This window comes from Panthera onca, chromosome F1 (assembly GCF_046562875.1).
Source record: "Panthera onca isolate mPanOnc1 chromosome F1, mPanOnc1 haplotype 2, whole genome shotgun sequence".
Taxonomy (NCBI): domain Eukaryota; kingdom Metazoa; phylum Chordata; class Mammalia; order Carnivora; family Felidae; genus Panthera; species Panthera onca.
This window is the reverse complement of record NC_138355.1, coordinates 4,159,747-4,182,756: the sequence shown is the minus strand read 5'-3', so window position 1 is coordinate 4,182,756 and position 23,010 is coordinate 4,159,747. Positions and strand designations below refer to the sequence as shown.

Sequence of the window (23,010 nt, the reverse complement as noted above, 5' to 3'; positions counted from 1 at the left end):
AACACCCAAATCTTTTCTGGAGAATAAGGTTAACGGTGATCTTGTTCTATAGGTGTCCCTGTATTTTCGAAATTTTCCACAAGGAGCCTGTATCGTTTTATAAGCAGAAACACTGATTTTTTTTTCTTTTTTTTTTTTTACAAAACGAAACAGAATCTCCTCCTCTTAAAAGGGACACATGTTAGGTGTCTCTGTGATTATGATTCCAGCCAGAAGTTCCAGCTCCAGATATCGTATTTATGCAGAGAAACGTAATCCTCTGGGTAAAAGCGTGATCCACTATTATCAAAGTTAAACACGCCAAAGATAATAACCACAGCTGGAAAAAAGACACGGGCACACCAGGCTCGGACTCAGCTGCAGTCCCAGTTCTGACACACAGCAGCTGTGCAAGTTTCATAACCTCTCTGATCCACAGTTCCCTGGTCCATAAGATGTCCGCTGTGAGGAGTAAAGGGCTTCCGGGGCAGAAAGAGCCCATGTGCCCACAGGCATGCAAAGCCACACACACACAAACACACCGGAAAACAAACCCTCACATTCTGTACATTCCAAATGTGGCAAATAGCGTCTGATGTAAAATTAACCGGTAATTCAAAATATTTTCATTTGAAAACAAACGCAAATAAATTTTCAAAGTGAAACATGAGACTTGAAAACGATATGCTTATGGCCACAGCCACCCTTTCTCCCAGGCCTCCGGTGGGAAGTAAACAGTCGGTGCCTAGAACCGGCCTGCTGTCCACACTCAATGCCAGTAGCCACCATCGTGACCCCTAAGCAGGTGTGGACCATTGACAAGAAGAAAGTGCCGTCTTCGTGACTTACGGCCTAGACCCGGCAACGGGGCATGGCCCCAGCTGCGGTGTATGTTAAGTGCCCAATTCATTCCTGGGGATGTTCACATAGGCTAGGCGATCAATACGCCTTATCAGATCAAAAAATATCTGAGGAAGAAGCCAGAAAGAAAGCAAACCACCGCCCAACCCAGAACTCGCTCTCCTAAATTTCCCTTGAAGTAATTACCACCATATAAGCAACACCCACACATACAACATGTGCATCGATTTCCCCTTTCAGTGTTCAGCAGCCCGATCAATGAGGGGAGGCTCTGGGCTGTTTGATCCAGAGGAAGGGAGAAGGAACAGACGAAAGAAACAAGAGGCTAGAGACTCGGAACGCTTCCTCTAATGTGGATTCAAACAGCACAGATTCCTTTCATTATTAGAAACTGGAATCTCAGCACTCCCACTGGGAATCTGGTCGGGACCTGACAGCATTCGACTACCCCTGGCCAAGGGGGTGGGCGCTGGGGACCTGGCTGGCGGGGCCGATGGATCACGGCACGCCTGGCTTTGATTCACACATCTGTTAGTCAACGAGCGGCACCCACCATCCATTTAATTAACCTGCTCTTGAATTATTTATTATCTTCCCCTGAGTGACAGCAAATTATTCTTGCTGGTTACCCGCTCTGCTTCAGAGGCTTGTTCAGACAACTCCAATCCTGGCAGTTGGATGGAGTCCCTGGTTCCTGCCACCCTCTAGCCAAGGCAAAGACACGAAGAAACAGCAAGTGTAGTGTCTGAAACAAGGGAATCATGAGCCTTCTGAAATGCAAGGAAGCTCCCCAAATCCAAGGAAGCAGAGAAAACTCCCTTGAAGACATGAGCACGTATGTGCTGCCCTGTTTGGGCGTGATCTGCCCTGCACCCCTTTTCGTTCTAAATTAGGTAAAGTTTCATTCTCTCCTAATAACCGTCAACAACTTCTAGACTCAATGCTGTAGCGAGGATTAGACCTGGGATCCTGGGGCAGAGGAGAGGCCACAAAATGCCATCACTTCCCACCGCAGGATTTTTGATCTGCCCTGAAATTCCTGTGTCTGAATTCCTTCTCCCCCCACCCCACCTCACCCCCAATTCCCCCTAGATTCCTAAACCGACTGATGCACAGACTTGCACCATCCAGACGCAAGGGGAAGCCTGGGGACCACCCAGGTCAACTCTCACTTTGGGGCTGTGGAAGGAAGCCCAGCAAGCATCTTCCCTGCCGCCCGGTCTCTGTCCTCGCTCTCAGAGAGCCTGTACCAGGGGCTGCGCGAGCCTAGTCTCACGCTCTAGAAACCTCTCCTACGAAACACCAGCATCCCACCCACCCCGCAACCCTTCTGGTCTGCTTCCCCGGCACCTGCCCCTGCAGGCGCGCTCCGCAGGGCTCGCCAGAGACGAGCGTCCGGGAATCCATCCCAGGGTCCCTCCCCGCCTCCGGGCTCGCTGGGCCGGGAGGCTGCGCGCCGCGGGCTCCATCCGGAACTGGCGACCTCACCATTCCCCTCCCCACCGGCCCCCCGCGGGCGAGGGCAGGGGGCCTTGAGGGCGGTGGGCTTGCCCGGCGCAGCTTGGTCTCCTCGCTGCGGCCTCCCCCGGCCCCCACGCAGAAGCGCTCCACGCCGGGGACCCACAGCGCGCCTGCAGACCCGCGGCCCACCTCCACGGCCCCCAGCCCGCGTAGCCCGGGGAGGGCGGCGGGACGCCGGCGCCGACAGTCTGCCACCTGCTGGGGTCTTGCAGGGGCTGGTGGCAGCGGAGGACGGGGAGACTCGCCGCGGGACAGGCGACCTCCACCTCCGGTCCCCTGCCCTCCGGTCCCGACTCGCCGCGCGCCCTCTCCCACTTTGTCTCCAAACGTGCCTTGGCCAGACGCTGACACGTTCCGGGTTAGTTGTTACAGTTACTCGACTAACCGCCGGGTCCGCAACTGCGGGCAGGGAGGAGCCGGCTGGGCGGGGGGTTGCAGCCGCGGGCCCCGCACCGGGGCTGGTGGGGGGCTCGCCCGGGAACCTGCGCTCCTCCCGCCAGCAGCCGGGCTCCGAGGGAGCGCGGGGCCGCCGGCTCGGGATGCCGCCACCTGTCCCCTGCCTCAGGTGCACTTCAGAGAAGCCGGGAAGGGGCGCACGGCAAGAGTTAGAAGCCGCGGCCGGTTACTCACGTGCCAGATGGCGAAGAAGATGAGCGCGGCGCACAGCACCAGGGACAGCATGTAGCAGAAAGCGGCAAAAGTGAAGGCCATGGCCGGCGGCGGGGCCTCGGAGGACCGCACTCCTTCCGGGGGTGTTGGGGGGCGCAGACGGGACCAGGTCCGCACCCCCCGCGTCGAGGCCGGAGGCTGGGGGGAGGCAGGCCGGCGGGAGAGCCTCTCGAGGGTCGGGGGCGGCGAGCAGGGCCGGGACCCCGCAGCTCCGGCGGCCGGACGCTCAGGGGGCGCTCGGGCGTCGCCGGCGGGAAGTGTCCCCAAATGGAGGAAAGCGGTCGGTGGAGAACTCCGGCGGACAAGGCTAGAGGGCCCCCGAGGCAAAGCCGGCGAGGGCCGCGCGAGGAGCGCCCGGAGTCCCGGGGAAGAGCCGCCGCTTCCCGCGCGCGAGCCGGAGGGGGAGGCGGGCGCGCCACCGGGGCCCCGCCCGCGCCGCCCGGCGAGCTCCCCCCCGCGGACCCCGGAGCAGCCGGCGGCTCCCTTCCGGGGGCACAGGTCTGGGGGGGGGTGGGGGGGTGCGGAGGGGCCGGTGCCCCGCGCGGCGACCCGACCTCCCCGGAGCCCCGGGCCGGACCGGGAACCCGCTCCACCTGCTGCCGCCGCCGCCTCTGCCTCGGCGAGGACCGCGCGGCGCGGCGGGGATGCCCGGGCCCCGGTCCCGCGAGCGCGCCCTCCCGGCCCGCCTCTCCCCGGACACCTGCGGCGGGGGCGGGAGCGGGGGCGGGGCCTCGGAACACGTGCGCGGGGAGAGGTGGGCGCTGCGCGAGGGGGCGGTGTGTGCGCGCGCGGCTGCAGCCCGCAGGTGCCCGCGGCGGCGCGGGGGTGGGAGGTGGGCGGGCGTGCGGCCGCGGGGCGGGGCCGGGGCGGGGCCAGGGCTGCTAGGGTGGGTTTTCCCAAACTGTCATGCCCTTCACGCCCCAGCCCCTGCAAAAGCCCCCAGTGGCGTTTTTCCCTCGCAGCTTCCACCTCCCCCCCCCCCCCCCACCATCTGACTTTGGGGTCGGGGCAGCCAGACCCCGAGCGGGACTCTGTTGTTGGCGTTGGTCCAGTGCAGTTGTCAAGGGCACGTGCTTTTGGAGCCAGACCTCTTCGGGCGACTTTCTTAACCTTCTTAAACCTCGGTTTCCTGATCTGAAATAATTGCGGGGGTAAGAGTACTACCAATCCATTTCAAGGGGTTAAAGTAAGAGCCTAGCAGGGGCCGGGAAGTTGCTACACGTTCGGTAAACCGCAGGGTTGTCACGTGCCCACTTGACGCCTCTGGCCCGGCGCCTGGGAAACTCACCGTGCCTCCTGTGTGGGGCTGTCTGACAGGGCAGTGAAAGAAATTCCAGAGAAGTCAGCGCGTCCAGTAAGCAAGCGCACACGTCCTGGAACGTGACCGGCAAGTCCCGGTGGGGGGGCTGGAAGCGCATCACGGTTTGGAGCCGATCTCCGAGCACCGGGTACCTTGCAGAGTGCGCGCGAAAACAAACCCATCGGCGTTGATCCGCTCGGACCCTGGCGTGCTAACTGTGCCGCTCACGGTTGCGATTCCAACGGCTGGAGAGCTGGAAGGGATGGCTTACGGAGAGCTAGTCCTAGACTAGGACGGGCTCTGCACGCTCCTGGCCCTGGGGTCTTTGCTCCGTACCTCGACATGTCCTGCGGCTGCCTGGCCACACCTGCAACTTGGAAACTAGACGCCTTTCAACGGCGAAGTGCACCTACTAGGGCGAGTCGTAGTGTTGACACGGGGTCATCGGATCAGCATTTGATTGCCTCTGGGTCAGGACTGGCTACGCAGGACTAGGGAGGCCAAGGACAAAATGAAAACAGGACTCCTTGTTAAAAAGTCATTAAGAATTTCAAGACAGGGGCGCCTGGGTGACTCGGTCGGTTGAGCGTCCGACTTTGGCTTGGGTCATCATCTAGGGGTTCACGGGTTCAAGCCCTAGCGTGGGGCTCTGTGCTGGGAGTCTGGAGCCTGCTTCAGATTCTGTGTCTCCCTCTCTCTGTGTCCCTCCTCCACTCTCTCTCTCTCTCTCAAAATAAATAAACATTAAAACAACAACAACAACAACAACGAAGAATTTCAAGACCGAAGCAGCAGAGCATTAAACCAAGCACAAGGTCCTTCTGAGCCCAGGACCCTGGACAGCTGTGGAGGTTGTGCACTGTGAATCCAGCCGTGCTCTGGGTTATACATTTGATCACTTTCTCTTTCACTCGTGTGTCTCCCAGTATCAATTCTCGTTAAAGAAAATTTGGAAAATATGGAAATGGAAAAGAGGAGACAAACACCAGAGTTGACTGATCTCAGAAACCAGCAACAGAATAGTGGTATGCTCCTTCCCAGCTCTGTTTTCTGCTTTCGATGTTATACCAATCATTTCTCCTTTTTAAGAAATGTTTTAATGTTTATTTATTTTCAAGAGAGAGAGAGAGAAAGAGGGAGAGAGAGTGTGTGATCAGGGGAGGGGCAGAGAGAGAGGGACACACAGAATCCGAAGCAGGCTCCAGGCTCCGAGCTGTCAGCACAGAGCCAGACGCGGGGCTCGAACCCACGAGCTGTGAGATCATGACCTGAGCCGAAGTCGGATGCTTAACTGACTGAGCCACCCAAGTGCCCCACCAATCATTTCTTTTAACGGTGGTAATTATGCTATATAAATTCTGTGGCCCCAAAACAATAAGAAAATATCAAAGGGAAATGCCATCGCTCAAATATTTTGAGTTCCTTCCAGGTCTGATCTAGTGTCTTTTATTTCTGCTGGTTCTTGCTTATGGTGTCCTAGCTCCTCATATGTCCAGTTTTCACTGTATGTCAAACTTTTTAGAAAAATTTGTTTGCAGATTGAATCACCCCACGTCCCAGCAATAGCACTGCTAGGAATTTACTGAAGGGATGCAGGAATGCTGATTCATAGGAGCACATGTACCCCAGTGTTTATAGCAGCACTATCAACAACAGCCAAAGTATGGAAAGAGCCCAAATGCCCATCGACTGATGAATGGATAAAGAAGATGTGGTTTATATATACAATGGAATACGACTCGGCGATGAAAAATGAAATCTTGCCATGTGCAACAACGTGGACAGAAGTGGAGGGTAATTAGGCTAAGTGACATTAGAGAAAGACAGATATCATATGATTTCACTCATATGTGGAAGTTGAGAAACTTAACGGAAGCCCATGGGGGAAGGGAAAGAAAAAAAGATACAGTTACAAACAGGGAGGCAAACCATAAAAGACTTTTAAATACAGAGAACTAACTGAGGGTGGATGGGGGGTGGGGGAGAGGGGGAAGTGGGTGATGGGCACTGGGTGTTGTAAGTGTTGAATCATGGGCATCTACCAAGAGCACACTGTGCACAGTTATGTTACTAACTCGACAATAAATTGTATTTTTTTTTTAAAAAAGTTATTTGCAGAAGTTCAAGGACTGAGATGATGTTATCTTTCTCCAAGGAGGATTTTCTACATCTTTTGCCGGGTGTCTGGGGGACACGAGCACTCTAGAATTGCCCTACTCCAAATTCGCGGTTTGAGATTTTCGGGGGTAACCAGATGACCGTGGTCTGCCCGAGGCGGGTTTTTTCCGCTTCACCCTCATTCACAAGGAGCTGTCCTTTCGGATCCCGGGCCGAAGCAGGTTTTTATCACGTCCTAAGCCCTGGTGGTCCTTGGACTCTGGCTTTTTCCCAAGCCCTACAAAGCACTAAAAGCCCAACCCAGCCTCACCCCCCCCTCCAGATCGGCAAATGCCCCAAAGGGCAAAACTGGCCCCCACTGCTGGGCTGACCTCTCCAGATCCTGACCCCTCTCCGAACTTGTCCCCAGAAGTCCTTGCTCTCAGGGCAAGTCTTTGATGCTTTTAAGAAGCTGTTTAGAGATTTTATTTAGCTGTTTAAACTGTGTATGGTGGGAGGATTGGTCTGAATTATCCGGCCCAGCATTATCAGAATCAGGAGTGTCTACGTCAAAATCTAATGTCAAACAAAAATTGAATCCCGCATCCCACCACTCTGACTTCCAAGGCTCCATACATATCTCAGCCTCTATTTTTCTTGACCTTTCCCCAGTCCTGCTGCAGAATTGTCTACAGGACTAGAATTTCAGAAAGTGAGAGCTGCAGGCAGTTATAGTGTATTAATTCAACAAATGTTCTCTAGCGGTGGTGGGCACATGTCAGGGACCCACAGGATTCCCAGCCTAATTGGTGAGGTTATAAATAACCCCTTCACATGGGAGTTAGAAGAAAGACAAGAAGGAAGAAGGAAGAATTGCCTGTAACACTTACTGCCTGAGGAAGGCAAGAGAGAAAGCAATGGGGAATGGATTTTGAGTGACCAACCTACATAGATTCATCTACCGTAGACACTGAAAGGGCAACTGTTTTATTTTTTTTCCGAGCCGCCATGCAGCCACAAGTGGCCATGTGACAGTCTTGGAGCTTATGAGATATGTACCCCTTTGCGCTGGAATGCAGATGTGATTCCTGGAGGTACAGCAGCCATCTGGCAATAATGAGGAAGCAATCAACACATTAAGAATGGGAAAGCTAAAAAGAGCAAGAACCGTTGACAACATAATAGAGCCACCAAACCAAGCCTGAACTCCCAATTCCCTGGCTTCTTATAGACTGAGACAATAAAACTTCTGACTTTGGGGGGTGGGGGGCACCTGGGTGTCTCCGTCGGCTGAACGTCCAACTCCTGGTTTCGGCTCAGGTCACAATCTCACAGTTCGTGGGATCGAGCCCCACGTCGGGCTGTGCGCTGACAGCTCAGCCCCTTCTTGGGATTCTCTCTCTCTCTCTCTCTCTCTCTCTCTCTCTGCCCCTCCCTCCCTTGCACACGCACGCTCCTGGTTTTCCCAAATTGCATTTTACAGCCAGTTTGTTCAAACCAGAATCTAAAGATTCACACCTCCACACCTCTCGCCCCCAGGGCTTTTTAACCTTCTCCTCGTGGGTAATTTACCCAACGATAATTATTTTGGGGTTGAACGTCTGCTGCTGGCAGCAGCGTGCCAAGCTCAGTGACCGTGCCCGGTGGGAGCCCGCGTGCATGTGTATCTAAGCTGGCACTGTCTGACTCAGGACTGTGTTCACAGAACTCGCGTGGCACATACACGCGCGTGGAGAAGCCAGCCGCGGATTACTGACTCGCGCCTGCTCGACGTACCTGCTCTTCATTCTCCCGAAAACAACTGAAATCTAACTCTGAGTCCCCTTCCTGCTTGACCGGCAGGAAACTCGGTATCAGCCTCGGCTGGGGCTGCCCAGGGGGTCTGGGGGCCTCACACGCACCAAACACCGGGCAGCTCCTCCCACTGCCATCGGTTGGTCATCTGCCCACGCTGCTTCCTGCCGACGTCCCAGCTGGACCGGTCCCGGGTGCTTAAACATGCTCAAGCATTTCCAAACATGAAATATTCAGGAGCTTTTTAAACAAGAATAATATCTATTTGAGCCCACATTGCATTCTAGATTTGTGGTCCCACTTGTTAGAAAACATACATCCAATGAAATGAGAAAACAATTTAATTGAAAAGTTATAAATCAAGACAGCAAAATACTCATTTTCTATGACACGTCCGTGTTTTGCATCAAAGCAGATCAACAATTTATCTTAAAATGAGAAATTTAAATCTAATCTTGTTGGTCTCGTGACGTCGTAAGGAACAACATCTGAAATAAAGCCCAAACTTTGTTGTCAGTGCTTGAGAAAAATGGGATCAGTGGGAAATATTATTGTGGAAATCTTGTCCATACAGGGCCTAGTACCTATATGTTAGGGGAGAAATTCTGGCATTTCAGACAAAGTTTTAGAAACATGTCTAAACGCCTTAAATTTGGCACTAAGTCACTGTATCCGATTTTCCCTGGATGATGCCATCAAAGATGTAAATTCGATCAATCACATTAGCCTGCTCTGGCCGCCATAACAGAATGTCACAGACTGGATGGCTCATACAAGAGAAGTCTACTTTCTCACAGTTCTGGAGGCTGGACGTCCAAGGTCACGGGGCCGGGAATATCGCTTCTGATGAGAGCCCCTCTTCCTGGCCTGCCGCAGCTGTCTTCCCCGTGTCCTCACCAGCCTTTCTTCTGCTCACGCGTCGAGGTTGGGGGAGGGGGGGAAGAGGCATCTGTGGTCTCTTCCCCTTCTTACGAGGACACCAGTGCTATGGGATCAAGGCCCCCACTCTGACCCCACTTAACCTTTATCAGCTCTGTATGGTCCCCATCTCCAAATGCAGCCATACTGGGGCCTAGAGCTGCGACTTATGCATTTGGGGGGGACACAGTCGGGTCCACAACAAGAACCACACATCAAATAAACAGAAAGAATTAAATCATGTGATAATCTGGGGATTGAGATCAAGAATTAAAAGAATATTCAAGGGGCGCCTGGGTGGCTCAGTCGGTTAAGCGTCCGACTCCGGCTCAGATCACGATCTCGCGGTTCGTGGGTTGGAGCCCTGCGTCGGGCTCTGTGCTGACAGCTCGGGGCCTGGAGCCTGTTTCAGATTCTGTGTCTCCCTCTCTCCCTGCCCCTCCCCTGCTTGCACTCTGTCTCTGCTCTCTCTCTCTCTCAAAAATAAATAAACATTAAAATGGAAAAAGAATTTAAAGAATAAGCCTTAGAAAACAACCCTCTGTTGTTTTTGCTCCGTGTGACTTTACAACAAGTAAGTGTTTCTGTTAAACCGACTTCATTCAACGCCACTCAGCAAAAGTAATTAAGCTAAGGATAAGTCAGAGAAACTACAGGGAGACGAAATACGATGCACCACTTGAACCAAAGCCAATTATGAATCCCAAGAAAGCTATTCGATTATCTAGTAAATTACATAAAGCGATGACACAGGTAAGAAGCAGAATGAATTTCCTTTCCTGTCTGTTAAACGCTGTGACTTCACCAAACGAGGTTTGCAAAGCTCCACGGAACGAGGGTGACCAAAAATTAACGAAAATCCATCCAACTCATGAGGTACGTTCTGCGAGGACAGAGAGGCCCCGCGGGTCCCCGCTCGCTCTCCGGTCGCGAGGCTGAGGTGACGCCCTGGGGGAGGCCTTCCTGGCTCTTCCTGCCCCAGGCCCTTTGTAAGTGCGGCCAGCACCACGCGGAACCCAGCCCAGAGCTGAGTCACCAGCAGATAAAGAAAAGCTGCCGTTTCAAGCTTTGGTGGTGCGGCGACCGCGGCCTGCAAACGTCCTTTATTCGCCAAGCGACCTTCCCGATGTGGAACCCACCGTGCACAGAGCTCGCGGCTTCCAGAAGGAGGAGCGTCCAGAAAGGAAGCTCTCCCGCAGCTCCGATGAGGCCTGCCTGCAGATCCCTTCACTCCGTTTGCTCTGATCCCCGCAGCCCCCCAAGTCCCCTCCTGACAAGCAGGGCACAAATCCTCTGGGGTCTGGGGCAGGTGACACATCCAGGGCACCCTGGCTAGGCGTGGGCTCCAGGGTCACGTGTCCTCCGGAGGCCGAGTCCTTATTTCCACCTGATGGGGGGGGGGGGGGGGGGCAGGGTGTGGTAACACATACATGAAACGTCGCTTTTTAACCGGTTTTTACACATTCCGTTCTGTGACATGAAGGACATTCCCCGAGTTGTGCAACCATCACCCTCACTCGAGGGTCTCCAGAAAACGTTCCCCTTCTCCCACCGAAACCGCAACTCTCCATTCTCCCCTCCCCCAGCCCCTGGCTCCCACCGTCTCACGTCCGACCTCTGCGCACCTGACCGTTCTGGGTACCTCATATCCGCAGAACGCCGCCCTGGCACGTCACCCCTCTACGTGCTGAATCTCCGTCTCCCTCTGTAAACTGGGGGGCACCCGACCCCCCAGCGCGTGCCACGCCCGGTCTCCCCCGATCCTCGCGCACTGCCACGTGTGTGTCAGCATCTCCGAGGCCCCCGTGTGACAACGGACATTCAGAGAGGGTCAGCGCTTGCGTCGGGCCACACGGGAAACTGCAGGCTCAGCCAGGATTCATGCGCGACGCGGAAGCCTGAGCGCAAAGACGGCGCGGCCCAGGGACGCTGGCTTCCGGGACAGAGAGCCAAGAAACGTAGCAGCTACGAGCGTGCGCGCACAGAATGGGCCGTCGTACAGCTCGCTATCCGGGACCCGCAGACCGAGGCCCGAGTACGTCCCGGTGTGCGGGGCAAGGGGCAGATGGCAAGACGGTTGGGCCCGATCGGTCCGTGGTCTCTCCTGATCCTTTGAAATGGGCCTCCAGGAAACCCGTCTCCGCAGTGAGACCAAGCCCCTCCCCCCCATGCCACTGGCGACGCCCAGCGGTACAGAGAAGTCAGGGAACTTTGCCGGGAACACACAGCCAGTAGGCGGAGGGGCCAGGATTCAAACCCAGGCAATCTGCCCACACAGATCCCCCGAGCCTCCCAGAGGGCCTGGGCTAACGGCCCCAGAGTCCTGTGTATTGTAAGTGACTTGGGATTCGAGGGGTACCTGTAGGGAGGACGTGACCGTTCAACCACACCCAGGAGCACAGGTAGGATCCAGGGAAGTAAAGGGGTGCAGGTGCCCTCGTCGACTACTAACAGGCCCGTCCGACTGAGTTAACAGGGAGAGACACAGCATCACCAGAAAAGTAGTTTGGCGGCCTCGAATGGCGGCCTCGAATGCCCACCCGGAGGAAATAAGAACAACTTCAAGTGAAGTCAAGGTCTGCCGCGTGCCAGGTACGGTGCTGCCATTAGAAGCAAATATGCTGGGTCACCTGGGGGGCTCAGTCGGTTAAATGTCCGACTCTTGGTTTCGGTTCAGGTCAAGATCTCAGGGTTCATGGGTTTGAGCCCTGAGTCGGCTCTGTGCTGACAGCTCAGATCCGGCTTGGGATTCTGTCTCTCCCTTCCCCTTCCCCACTTGCTCTCTCTCTCTCTCTCAAAATAAATTAACTTAAAAATAATTCTTCTCCTCCCCAAAACTCGAGTTTGGGGCAAAGTCTTACCCTATACGGAGCAGCCATCAGAGCTACGTGTCCAAGTGTCAATGAACACTTTGTGCAAACAGCAGACCCCACCGAACCCTCCAAGAGTCTGCTCTGAAAAAGGGCCACGGTCTGCCCTCACCCAGCACAGAACCGGTTTTGCCCGTGCATAGGAAGTAATGTTGCTTGTCACTTACCCCAGACGCTCCGTCTCACCAGAGAAGACCAAACCGTTATTCTGGTTCGAATGTGGACTCACAAGAGCGAGGGTGGGTGGGAGCACGGGGTAGCCGGGCCCCCACGGTGCGAGCAGGTGCGTGGAACTCGTGCCCACGAATATTCAACTGCTCGCTTGCTCTGACGTCCAGCAAAGGCCGGGCGACTGCAGACCCAGACAGGTTTTCTGAGCAGCAACGATTTCAGTCCAGCCTTTCATCTCAGAGCCCAGGTTACACTGTGGGAGTTTTAAATACGTTTCTTGTTAAAGCAGCTGCAAAGGTCCCACCAGAAACTATGCTGTTTCTGAAAAATCCCCCTCCTCCATCTCTGATGGAGTCGCGGGCCCAGGGCCAGGACTCCTGTGCTAGCCGAGGTCCCAAGCAGGGACAGACATCCTATCTGGAGCCACCGCCACCTCCTGGCTCCTCCCGGACCCTGAGCCTGCACCCTGGTCCTCAGGCTCTTGCAGAGTGCAGGTCTAAGGCAAAGCCCCTGAGAAAGTTTGCACACTCTTTAAAACTTGAAAAGAGGGGAGCCTGGGTCGCTCAGTCAGATGAGCATCCGACTTTGGCTCAGATCATAATCTCACAGCATGTGAGTTCGAGCCCCACGTCGGGCTCTGGGCTGACAGCTCGGAGCCTGGAGCCTGCTTGGGGTTCTGTGTCTCCCTCTCTCTCTGCCCCTCCCCCGCTCTCTCTCTCTCTCTCTCTCTCTCTCTCTCTCAAAACTGAATAAACATTAAAAAAATTTTTTAAAAATCTAGCAAAGAATGAGTGACAGGGGACGAAGGGTACAAACCTCCAGGTATAAGACGAGTGAGTCCTGGGGACACAGCATAGTGACCACGGTGGGGAGCACGGTGCCCTACATTTGGAAGCTGCTAAGACATCTTGAAAGTTCTCATCCCAAGATGAAAAATTGTAAAAGTGTGGCTCATTGTAAATATGACTGGTGTTCACTAACCTTCTCCTGGGGAGCATTTCACAATATGTACGCATATCGCACCTTATGCTGTACAGCTTGGGCTCGTATAGCTCTGTATGACAGATCCCAATAAGACTGGTAAAAAAATAAAAGTAAATACTAAATTAAAAAAAAAAAACTTGAAAGAAAGCTATTGAGGAAAAATAAAAGAAAATGCTACTTACACATTTTGAATATTGTCATTCATTCAACGGACACTCAATGACACCATAGTATGTGTCTGGGTTGTCCCATTAAGTCTTGGGGACAGATATCCAAAGAGGCACAACATCATCTCTACCCACAGAGAGTTCACAGTTTAGTTTTGGAAGCAAACACAGGAGGGAAAAAACACAGCTTATGGTAAATATTTAGGGATGCCGGGGAATTTATATACTAAAACTCAAACATGCAAAAACTATAAATAGATTTTCTATAACTAGTCTTTCCTTGTGCTCAGTCCCCACTGACAACACACAGATTTTCCGATAAAAAAATAGCTCAGGCTCTTGTAGACTGGGAACATTTCTTTCCCGTATATGTGCACTGACTTTCCAAGTGCGAGTTCCCTATCAGATCTGCTTCCTGTTTCCAAAGGGGCGCTGGCCACATACCTGCTTCCTTCTCCGATGGCACCAGGTGCAGGGGGAATCTTCCTACCTTACGGCATCCCGCACAGGCCTGCGGTCCACCTGCTGGGACCTGACCTCTCCTGGGTTGTGACCGGTGTCTCCCAGCATCCCAGGCTGAGGTCCTGGGTGTCTGGCCTCCTCTCCCTCAGCGGCTCCTCGGGCAGGTCCACACCCCCACCAGCCGAGCAGACTGCGGGGCCCATGGCAGCACGCTGGGCACGGGCAACAGGAACATGACCCAGAGCACCAGCACCACCCACCGGGGCACACGGTACCCTCTCCCGTGGCTTCCCGAACCAAGTCCCGCAACCTGGAGGGCTTACAGTACAGAAATTGATTTTCTCACGGTGCTGGGGGCCGGAAGTCTGAAGCCCAGATGTCAGCAGGGCCATGCCCCCCTATGGTCTCTCCAGGACCCTTGCACGCCTCTTCCAGCCTCTGGTGGCCCTTGGCGCTCCTGGACCCGTGGCTGCATCGCCCCGTCTCCGCCTGCGTCCTCCCCGTCTCTCCCCGGGTTCTGTCCTCACCCGCCTTATAAGGGCACCAGTCCAGTCGCTGGACGTAGGCCCCGCCCTAAATCGAGGAGGATTTCTTCTAGAGAGCCTTAACGGATCCCATCTGCAAATGATTTCCAAATCAGATCTCATTCTGAGGCTCCAGGTGAACCCAGATTTGGGGGCTACCCATTCGACCCGCTCTACACACCATGCCGCGACAGTCGCATCAAAGCCAGACTTTCTCTAAGGGGCTGGCGGTGTCCCAGGGAAGCAGAGAATTTGCCCTCACGTCCCCAGAGTCCCCAGGTCACCACGCGTCACCCCTGAGCGGTTCCAGATGCTGATGCCGCTGGGAGAACCAGATGGTTCACGAGTCAGCTTCCGTCCCCTGATGGGAGGACTCCCCCACATCACGCGATTCCTGACAGCAGCTGGGTGACCTACCATTTCACCAATTCAGACCCTGCCCACCCGGAGAGGGCGTCGGACCCCCGAGACCATCCCCTGCTTCAGAGGCCAAACGCAAGTGCAGGTCTCTACCGGGCTTCCGACCCATTGTTACAAATCAAAATTGGACCGAGTAAATGTGAAGATCTGATCCTCTTCATTAATCGACTCAGGAATCAGGCGGCACCTCGTCCAGCAAGTAGAGGGGAGCTCTGGGGAGTTTACAACGAGGAAGGTTCTATAGGCTAGAGGGTGAGGCAAGCAAAGACAAGACTGCTTCAGGCCAGGTGGCCTTCCCTTGGGGGAAAAGGCAGGGATCTTATCAGGTGAATCACCTCACCTTCCTCGGACGGACAGGCCCTCTGGACAGAGTGCCTCACCGTGCTGACCAGAGCATTCCTGGCCCGCTCAGACGACATTTCCGGGGGAAGGTTGAAACTGCAGTCAGGTTAGGTGTTAAGCCCGTTCGGTGACGCGGCCTGGCATGAGTGATTCCATTTGGGGCCTGTGGTTTCCTTCTAACACTGTAAATGGGCAGTTCCCATGTGGGTTCCATTCATTTGCCGGACCAGCAGCTCACAGAACTCGGGGCAGCCAGTGTCCTTGCGGGATTACCAGCTTACGGTGAGGGCACAGCTGGACGAAGAAGCGTGTAGGGTGAGTCCGGAAAGATCCCGAACGCAGAAGTGTGGGGCGCACGTGGGTGTGCTCTGGGGCTTGAGCCTGTAAGCCCTCTGCAAGTCCTTTTCCCGTGCGGTGAGAACTTCCCCACATCAGATCTGCACTTCTGCCTACGCTCAGGGAAGAGCCCATGACCTACCTGCACAGGCCCAGTCGGTTCTCACCATGAGAGGGGACGACTTGTATCTCTAGAAAGCCCTTTTCTCTTTCAACAAAAGTCTACCTTTCGAGACTGTTGCCCGACTACAGATTCAAAAACTACTTCAAACACGAAACTGGGACCTGAATGCTCCCGTCTCAATCTCCGCGGAGACGCGGATTCATCACGTGCAGAGCTCAGGACGACCAGGGGCAGGGACTTTCGCGAGTGAAAGAACCACACTTGATTCAATCGCACCAGTACCTTGCACATCCCCTCGTAGGCTAAGGAGGCACATACGTGACCCCCTGGAGGGACCATCCCCACCTTTATTCACATCAGCACCATGCCGGGCATAGGCAGGATGCTTGTTACATGCGTGTTGAATGACTGTGGGGGCTGGATGGCTTCACGATGGAGGGGACGTTGAGTCAGGCCTTGAAAAATAAGTGAGTAGGATTTGGATCAAGGGAAAGGGCAGGAAAGGCATTATAAGCAAAGGGCAAAAGACCAAAGTCGTGGAAGCATGATAGAGAGGGCATCTCCTGGCACGGAGGATCCCAGGGTGCCCCGAGAGGCGAGAGATGGGGTTGGAGGGCTAAACTGTGGCCCACACCGTGGGACTCAGGCTCCAGGGGTGTGCCCCAGGCTTGGGATTTTCAAGGGAAGGAAACGGAGAGAAGCCGTGTAGGCTAAGAACAGAAGGTGTTTCCGGGGTCGTTCACATGCACGAATGTCTTACTGGCCTGTAACAGATTCCTGGGGAAGCCAGTGAAGGGGTTCAGAGCAAGTCTCCCCAGAATGTGCCCCTCTGGCACGAGGCCTATTTGAGATGAAGGCCATGAAGGTGTAGCCGACTCAAGAGACACTTGTGCCCTGCCTTAACGTCCTAGAATGAAAATTGGGGCTCCTGCCCAGAATGAAGAGTTATGACCAGAGAGAGATTATATCTGAGTGGCCCGCCTGTGTGGCAGGGCAAACATCTTCTTACCCAACACTATCCTCCGCTCTGAGGCCCCAGGCCCCCCGACTCATGCCTTAGCGCCAGATGGCAAATGTCTCACCCTACCTTTTCTGTCTTTGAACCTCTCATGTGTGGGGTTCCGGGAGGTATGAGATTAAATTCAATTTGTTCCTGTTAGTCTGTCTCATCGTGTCAATGTCGTTCTTAGACCAGCCGGGGGAGCTTTGAAGGGAAGAGGAAAAATTTTCCCCCTCAACACCAGCAGCAGCTGGGTCCTCCGCGTTCCCAAACACACCCCTCGGTCCTAACGTCACAGACTTAACGCTGGCCAACCCGCATGGACATTTCTGAGACTCCCATGTCCTCATCTCACACGAAGGCTCACAATACTGAATCGTGGAGCCAAAATACCGTGTCAAATGATAACGATGTTTGTTCATCACATTCAAGTTCTGCCGTCCTGATGACGGCAAGGTGATATTTTTACCACCCTTTGCTCCATGACAAAAGGAAGGGTCTACATCGGCACTTTTTCTCTGCCTTTCCGTTGTCTGCTCTGGCATTAAGGGTTTGTGATAGAACTGGTTAATTTTATTCTAGCGCACAGACCAGACTTACATCCAACTTGTTCAAGATCAAGCAGAACTTTGCTGTCTGATATAACACCAGGTATAACGTTGTCTGTGAATCTCCCGTTATTCTGAGATTTAAGGACAAATCAGATGTGCGGTATTTATGGGGACTGTATGTGCCTCTCTGCAACAGAAACTTGAGAATGTTTTTCTAATGCCTTTGCTCTGTAAAGTGTCCCCTTGCCCAGCCCCAGCAACTTGAACGAGTCATGGTGGAATAGCCTTCCCGCACCAGGGAGCCACCCGCCCAGCGGACTCTTCCATCCCCCTCAGGAAGGCGCCCTTGCCCCAAACGATGCATTGTTTCTCATGATTTCCACCTGTAATAACTTTTCCTTCGCTAAAGTCCAGTGGGGCTCCTTCCTATCCACGGGCGAGATGGGCTCCATTCGTGAACTGCTGAATAAAGCCAACGTCATGGCAGAATTTTCTCTGTTGCAATCTGGGTGTTTGACCCTTCTCGTCTATCTCCGTTGCCACTGCCCTGAATCCAAAGTAGCAAGGAAGGAGCAGAGAGAGGGGGTGGGAGGGAGAGAGAATCCCAAGCTGAGTTCTGCACTCAGCGCTTAGCGCAGAGCCGGACTCAGGGCTCGAGTTCACGAACCTCGAGGCCATGACCTGAGCTGAAATCAAGAGTCAGACGCTTGACCGTCTGAGCCACCCAAGGGTCCCTACCATGCCGGCAGTTTAAAACCAGGGAATGAACAAAAATGGTCGAAGAGCTTTTTCCTGATTCAGAGACTCCAGACCCCGACATCCTGGGAATTTCAACATGCTCCCCAGGTGATTCTGAAGCATCTGTGATGAGGGATCACTGACCAAACCACCCGGTCTCTACACACCCTCACTGTTGCCTACCGCGCCCTCATTGCCCTCCCTGAGGCATCTCTCAGATGCTGTCCAAAACCATCAGAGATTCCCAACAATGAGGAAGGTAGCTGACGGTTGGCTCCCACTCACTGGGCCCCACACGCAATTCAGATCTCGTCCCTCACTGTCCCACAGCTCCGCCGAGCTGGTCCCCTCTCTGGTTGGCATTTCCACCCTCGAGCAGGGACACAACACCCCCGGCATTCCCCACCCATCCAACACAAACCCACCCATCTCTCCCTAGCAAAACTCTCGGTCCTTGGAGACTCGTCCCCGTGGTCACTTGGGACTGTCCCCGGCCAGAAATGCTCCCTCTGTCCTCTCAATTCTTACAGCGCCTGGTATGTGCCTGGGGCAGATGGAGTGGGACGGTTCAGGACCCCAGACTCACAGGACTCAGAGCAATGTCTTTAAAGGTTAATGTTTCTAAAAGTGTAAGTGAGTTCCGAATTCTCCACGGTCTGTTTATGGAGACCACCAATGCCCCGGGAAATGTGCGTGCGGGCCCCGGGCACATGCTGTGGACCTCAGCGACACGTCAGTTGAAGTCACAGGGTTGAGAAGTAAATTAAAGTCAAAATCTCCTCCCCTGTATCGTTAAGAGTAAAGCAGGCATACAGGAGCGGCTCACAGAGCTGGCCGACTCGGCTTTCAGAACAGCACAGCCCGCGGGCTAGCGGGACTCCCCCTTCCTAGAGGCATCCGACGCCTTCTGCTTCTGAGCATGTCCCGTGGGGTCCCCGGCCCTGCCCTCAACAGGCCCCTCCTACTATTTCCCCAAAACACATACCCCCTCTCTCCAAGAGGAATCCAGGCAAGGAAAACCCCTTCCCTCCCGTTCCCTATATAGGTAAGAAGGGAATTCCGCAGGGATCCACCCAGGTACGTCACGCATAGGACAGCACCCCGGTTATTTCAATATCTATCACTATTCTGGACGAAAAACTAGTTAGTACTTACCTCGGGGAGAAAAGTGATAGACTTTGTTCTTTCCTGTCTTCACCCCAGATCCTGCTAAAGAAAATACTTCCCTCTAAAACTTCCTGCTAATACTCGTTCACACTCTGAGGCCTGGCCTTCGATGGCTGTGTGTCTACCACAAACCGCAGTTAAATAAATGAAGCAGGAACAGCTGGAGGAGGGAGCACAAAGAGAGGGTAGAGGAAACCCCAGCCTCCCACATCTCCTCTGCTGATTTTTGTCATCATAAGCACACCCGCCCTGTCAACTGTACGGACGGATGTCTGATGCTCCCACCTGCCACGTCCTGTCTGATTCCAGAGGTGCGGAAACGCATCAGGACACCCAGCCCCGGCTGCCTCCCCTCCAGCTTCCGAGAGTCCCTATCCTGCCCTAATTTGGATATGACAACGTCTGTCTGTCTGTCTCTCTCCACTTCCAGGCTTATTTATGAGTGACTCAAATGTCATCCCTAAAGACCCTTAGCAAAGCAGATGAGCCAAATATGGCCTTAACACATCATCTTCCGAGGAAAGAAAAATGAAGCCTGCCCCCTTGACAAAGCCAACCAGTCGATAATGAAAGAAGGCGCTCAGGAGGACAATCCCTTCACCCCACGATGCATGCCGCAGAGCACTGCGACTGACCACCTCTCTTACCTCCTCACATTGGGAGATAATCAGCATGCCTTGGGCTCTTCATATTATCGTCTCAAGAGCGATGAGCAATGTGTCGTGTGTCAGTCAAAATACACGGTCAGATGAACCAGCAGAGCGTGGAAGTGGACCCAAGAGCGAAGTCTTCCCAATGACGGAGAGAAGGGAGCAGAAGAGCCAGTGTGGTGACTTCCAGGGCTTTCCCCACGACGATGCCTCTTTTATTTCCAGAAATCTTAGGGCTCCTATTCAGGTCGCAGACTAAACACACTCACGAGTATCTCTTCCCTCAAAACCCACAGAAACACGAAGGGGACATGTGGTGAGGCCAAGCCCTGGAATAACGGTCAATTGATTTTCAACGAGGGTGCCAAGAGCATTCCATGGAGAGAAAACAATCTGTCAACAGAAGGTTCTGGAAAAAGTGGATATCCACATGCAAAAGAAGGGATTTGGACCTTTACCTTACATCATATACAAAAATTCATCCAAAAAGATCAAAGAGCTAAATGTAAGTGTTAAAACTACAGAACTAGGGGCACCTGGGTGGCTCAGTCGGTTGATCATCTGACTTCAGCTCAGGTCACCGTCTCACGGATCGAGAGTTCGAGCCCCGTGTCGGGCTCTGTGCTGACAGCTCGGAGCCTGGAGCCTGCTTCGGATTCTGTGTCTCCCTCTCTCTCTGCCCCACCCCCACTTGCGTTCTGTTTCTCAAAAATGAATAAATGTTAAAAAAAATGTTTTCTAACTACAGAGCTGGAAGAAAATGCAGAGGACAGTCTTCATGACTACAGCGATTTCTTGGATATCACACCCAAGACACAGGCAACAAAAGTAAAAATAAACAGGACTTCATCGAAATTAAAGACTATTGCCCATCAACAGACACTACAGGAGAGTGAAACAAACCCACTAAGTGGGAGAACATATTTGCAAATCACATATCTGATAAGGGATTAAAAATAGAATATGTAAAGAACCCTTCCAACTCAACAACAAAACAAACAGCCCAATTCAAAACTGGGCAGAGGACATGAGGCTCGGGGGCTGTGCTGAGAGAAGTCTAGAAGAAGAAAAAAAAAAAAAAAACACATCCCAATAGAAAATGGTTAGCAAAGGACTTGAACTAGCTCTCTGCATAAGAAGAAATACAGACAGCTATGTCCAAATGAAATACGTTCAACCCCAAGGATAATCGGCGAAAGCAAAATTAAGCCACAGCAAGACACCGTTTCACACCAACGGACTGGTAAGAGGTAAAAGGTCTGACAAAATCAAGCGTCGGCGATGATGGGGAAAAACCACCAGACGCTTGCACGGTGCTGGCAGGAGTATAAATGGGACAAGCACCTGGAGAACCACCTGGAATCACCCGTGCGTGTGGAGACGCGAGTGCCTGTGGTCCGGTGTCCAAGGTAACGCCCTGGACCTCCTGTCCATGTGCACGAAAGCAGTGGGAGGCAGTCCAGACGTCCAGCCGACAGCACGGGTGGGTCTCACAATCGAACACTTCCGTGGAAAAGGAAAGTTGCAGAAAATACATACAGCACGATTCCGTGTCTACGAAGTCCAGAAACACGCAAAAACGACAAAGGAGATCGGGGATTGAAAGAAAAGTGAGAAGGTAAAAGTAAAAGAAAGCAAAAAAAAAAAAAAAAAAAAAAGTCAATCAATCAATAAAAGGAAAGCGAATCATAAACGCGTTCAGGAGAAGGGCTGTGTCTGGAAGGAGGCTCCCGGAGAAGCGGTGGGGGGAGGAGGGTTTCAACAGGAAGCCGCACACAGGTGCGCACTCCCTCCATCGGTCATACGTTGCACACGCCTCACGAGTGTCCTTTGGAGGCTACTAGTATTTAATGAAAAGGTTAAGTGACGTGATAAGTGTCTGATGCGGAATGCAGGGCTGGCATGTGCTGGGCGCCTCGTCCTCCCGTTCTTCTCTCGCCGTACGTACTTGAGTGAACTTGAGTTCACACCAAACGGTGGCTTCCTTACAACCCCAACCGGCTGGTAGATGGGGGAACACACAGGGTCTGCTCAAAGTCACGGAGAGCAAGGCTTCCCCACTCAGCCCCCGCTCTTACCACCCCCCAGCTTGGCCATTGTGCCCATGTTACTACAAATAACCGTCCGCGGGTGTTTCAGCCCCCCTCCCCCCACCACGGTTCTGACTAGAAAGGTCTCCTTCGTGAGGCCAGGATGAGAGAAGCGGCGGTCCGATGGGGGGAGAAATGAAATCGTGGCGGCCTGGTCGCCTGCCAGCTGCACCTGTCTCGGCCAGCGGTCAGAGTCAGCTCGGGCTCCGTAACGGACAGGAAAGGACCGAAGAGAACCCCCTGCTCAGTGCCCGCTTTTCAATCACCTTCTAGCCCAAATGTTGTGACTCTCTGAGTCAGTCTGAAAACACCTGTCAAACCAAGGGGAGTTGCGGGCCGTGTGGACATTTTCATAAGTAAAGGCTCTGACATTGATCTTCTCCCCACAGTTTTCTTCCACGACCACGACGCAACTTGAAAAACGTCCAAGCAACTAACACATACAAAGTTCTATCCCTTCGCCGGGACGGACTTCAGGGAAGCGGCATCCAGGAGGGACACAGAAACAAACCACAGAGGAGTGGCCGGTGGCCCGACGCAGGGGGGGGTGGGGCGGGCCCAGGAAGCCAGGGGAGAAAGCCCCCAACTGGCCAAGGGCAGGGAGCCTGCACAGGGCACAAGGCAGCCACGCAGACCAAAGGGCCTGGAGCAAACAGGGGTGCAGGTCTAAGCTCCCCAGGGCTGAAGGCCTGCCGGACAAGCCCAGGAAATGTGCAGTCTTCTCCCCTGAGAAGGGAGCGTCAGCGCTCACAAACCCTACCTCGATTTTCTACCGCGCTTCGCACTTTTGCGACGAGAACACGCCTGACTGCAGGCACGTGTGGGCGAGAGCTGTGGCTGGGCCAGGATGGCGACCCGAGGTGCACCGCCAGACAAAAGAAACCTAAACCACCGTTACAAGCCTTGCCTGCAATGTTTGCAAGAAGAAAACATTTGCAGTGAGCCCCCCCCCCCACAGGCACCTTTAGGTCCCCTACTTGTAGGGGCACCCCGCCCCCGCCCCCCGTACATATGAACGGGGGCCTCTGAGCCTCGCAAAGTTTATTTGGCCAAAGTACGTGTTCTGTAGCAGCCTGCTTGTTGTCACTGAGAAACTGATGAATCAGAGCAGCTGGGGGCATTTGCGACGTGGGACGGAGAGGGCGAGGTGCGGGAGGTGGGGGCCAGAGCCCCCAGACTCCCCAGAGCTGACCAAGTGGTGACACCTCCCTCCACTTCTGTTCCGCCCCTCGGGTCACGTGGGCTCATTTTGTGACTGACCCTCTTTCAACCAGC

At 53.9% G+C, this 23,010-nt stretch overlaps 1 protein-coding gene across 12 annotated transcripts in view; it reads right to left on the bottom strand.

Annotated features, from left to right (window-relative positions):
- CNIH3 (cornichon family AMPA receptor auxiliary protein 3) overlaps nt 1-23,010 on the bottom strand; it is a 199,001-nt gene that overhangs the window by 84,660 nt on the left and 91,331 nt on the right. For 3 of the 12 annotated variants that reach the window (XR_009613330.3, XM_060643284.3, XM_060643285.3), the window contains exon 1: nt 2,992-3,821. The exons of 5 other annotated variants lie outside the window; for them this stretch is intronic. Coding sequence is in view for 6 of the 7 variants with exons in the window: in XM_060643284.3 (XP_060499267.3) it covers nt 2,992-3,072 (81 nt within the window). In the remaining variant the exon portion in view is untranslated. Of the gene's footprint in view, nt 1-2,991; nt 3,827-23,010 lie in introns of those variants that run through there. 4 more of the 12 variants (XM_060643286.3, XM_060643288.3, XM_060643282.3 and 1 more) reach the window with 4 other exon arrangements.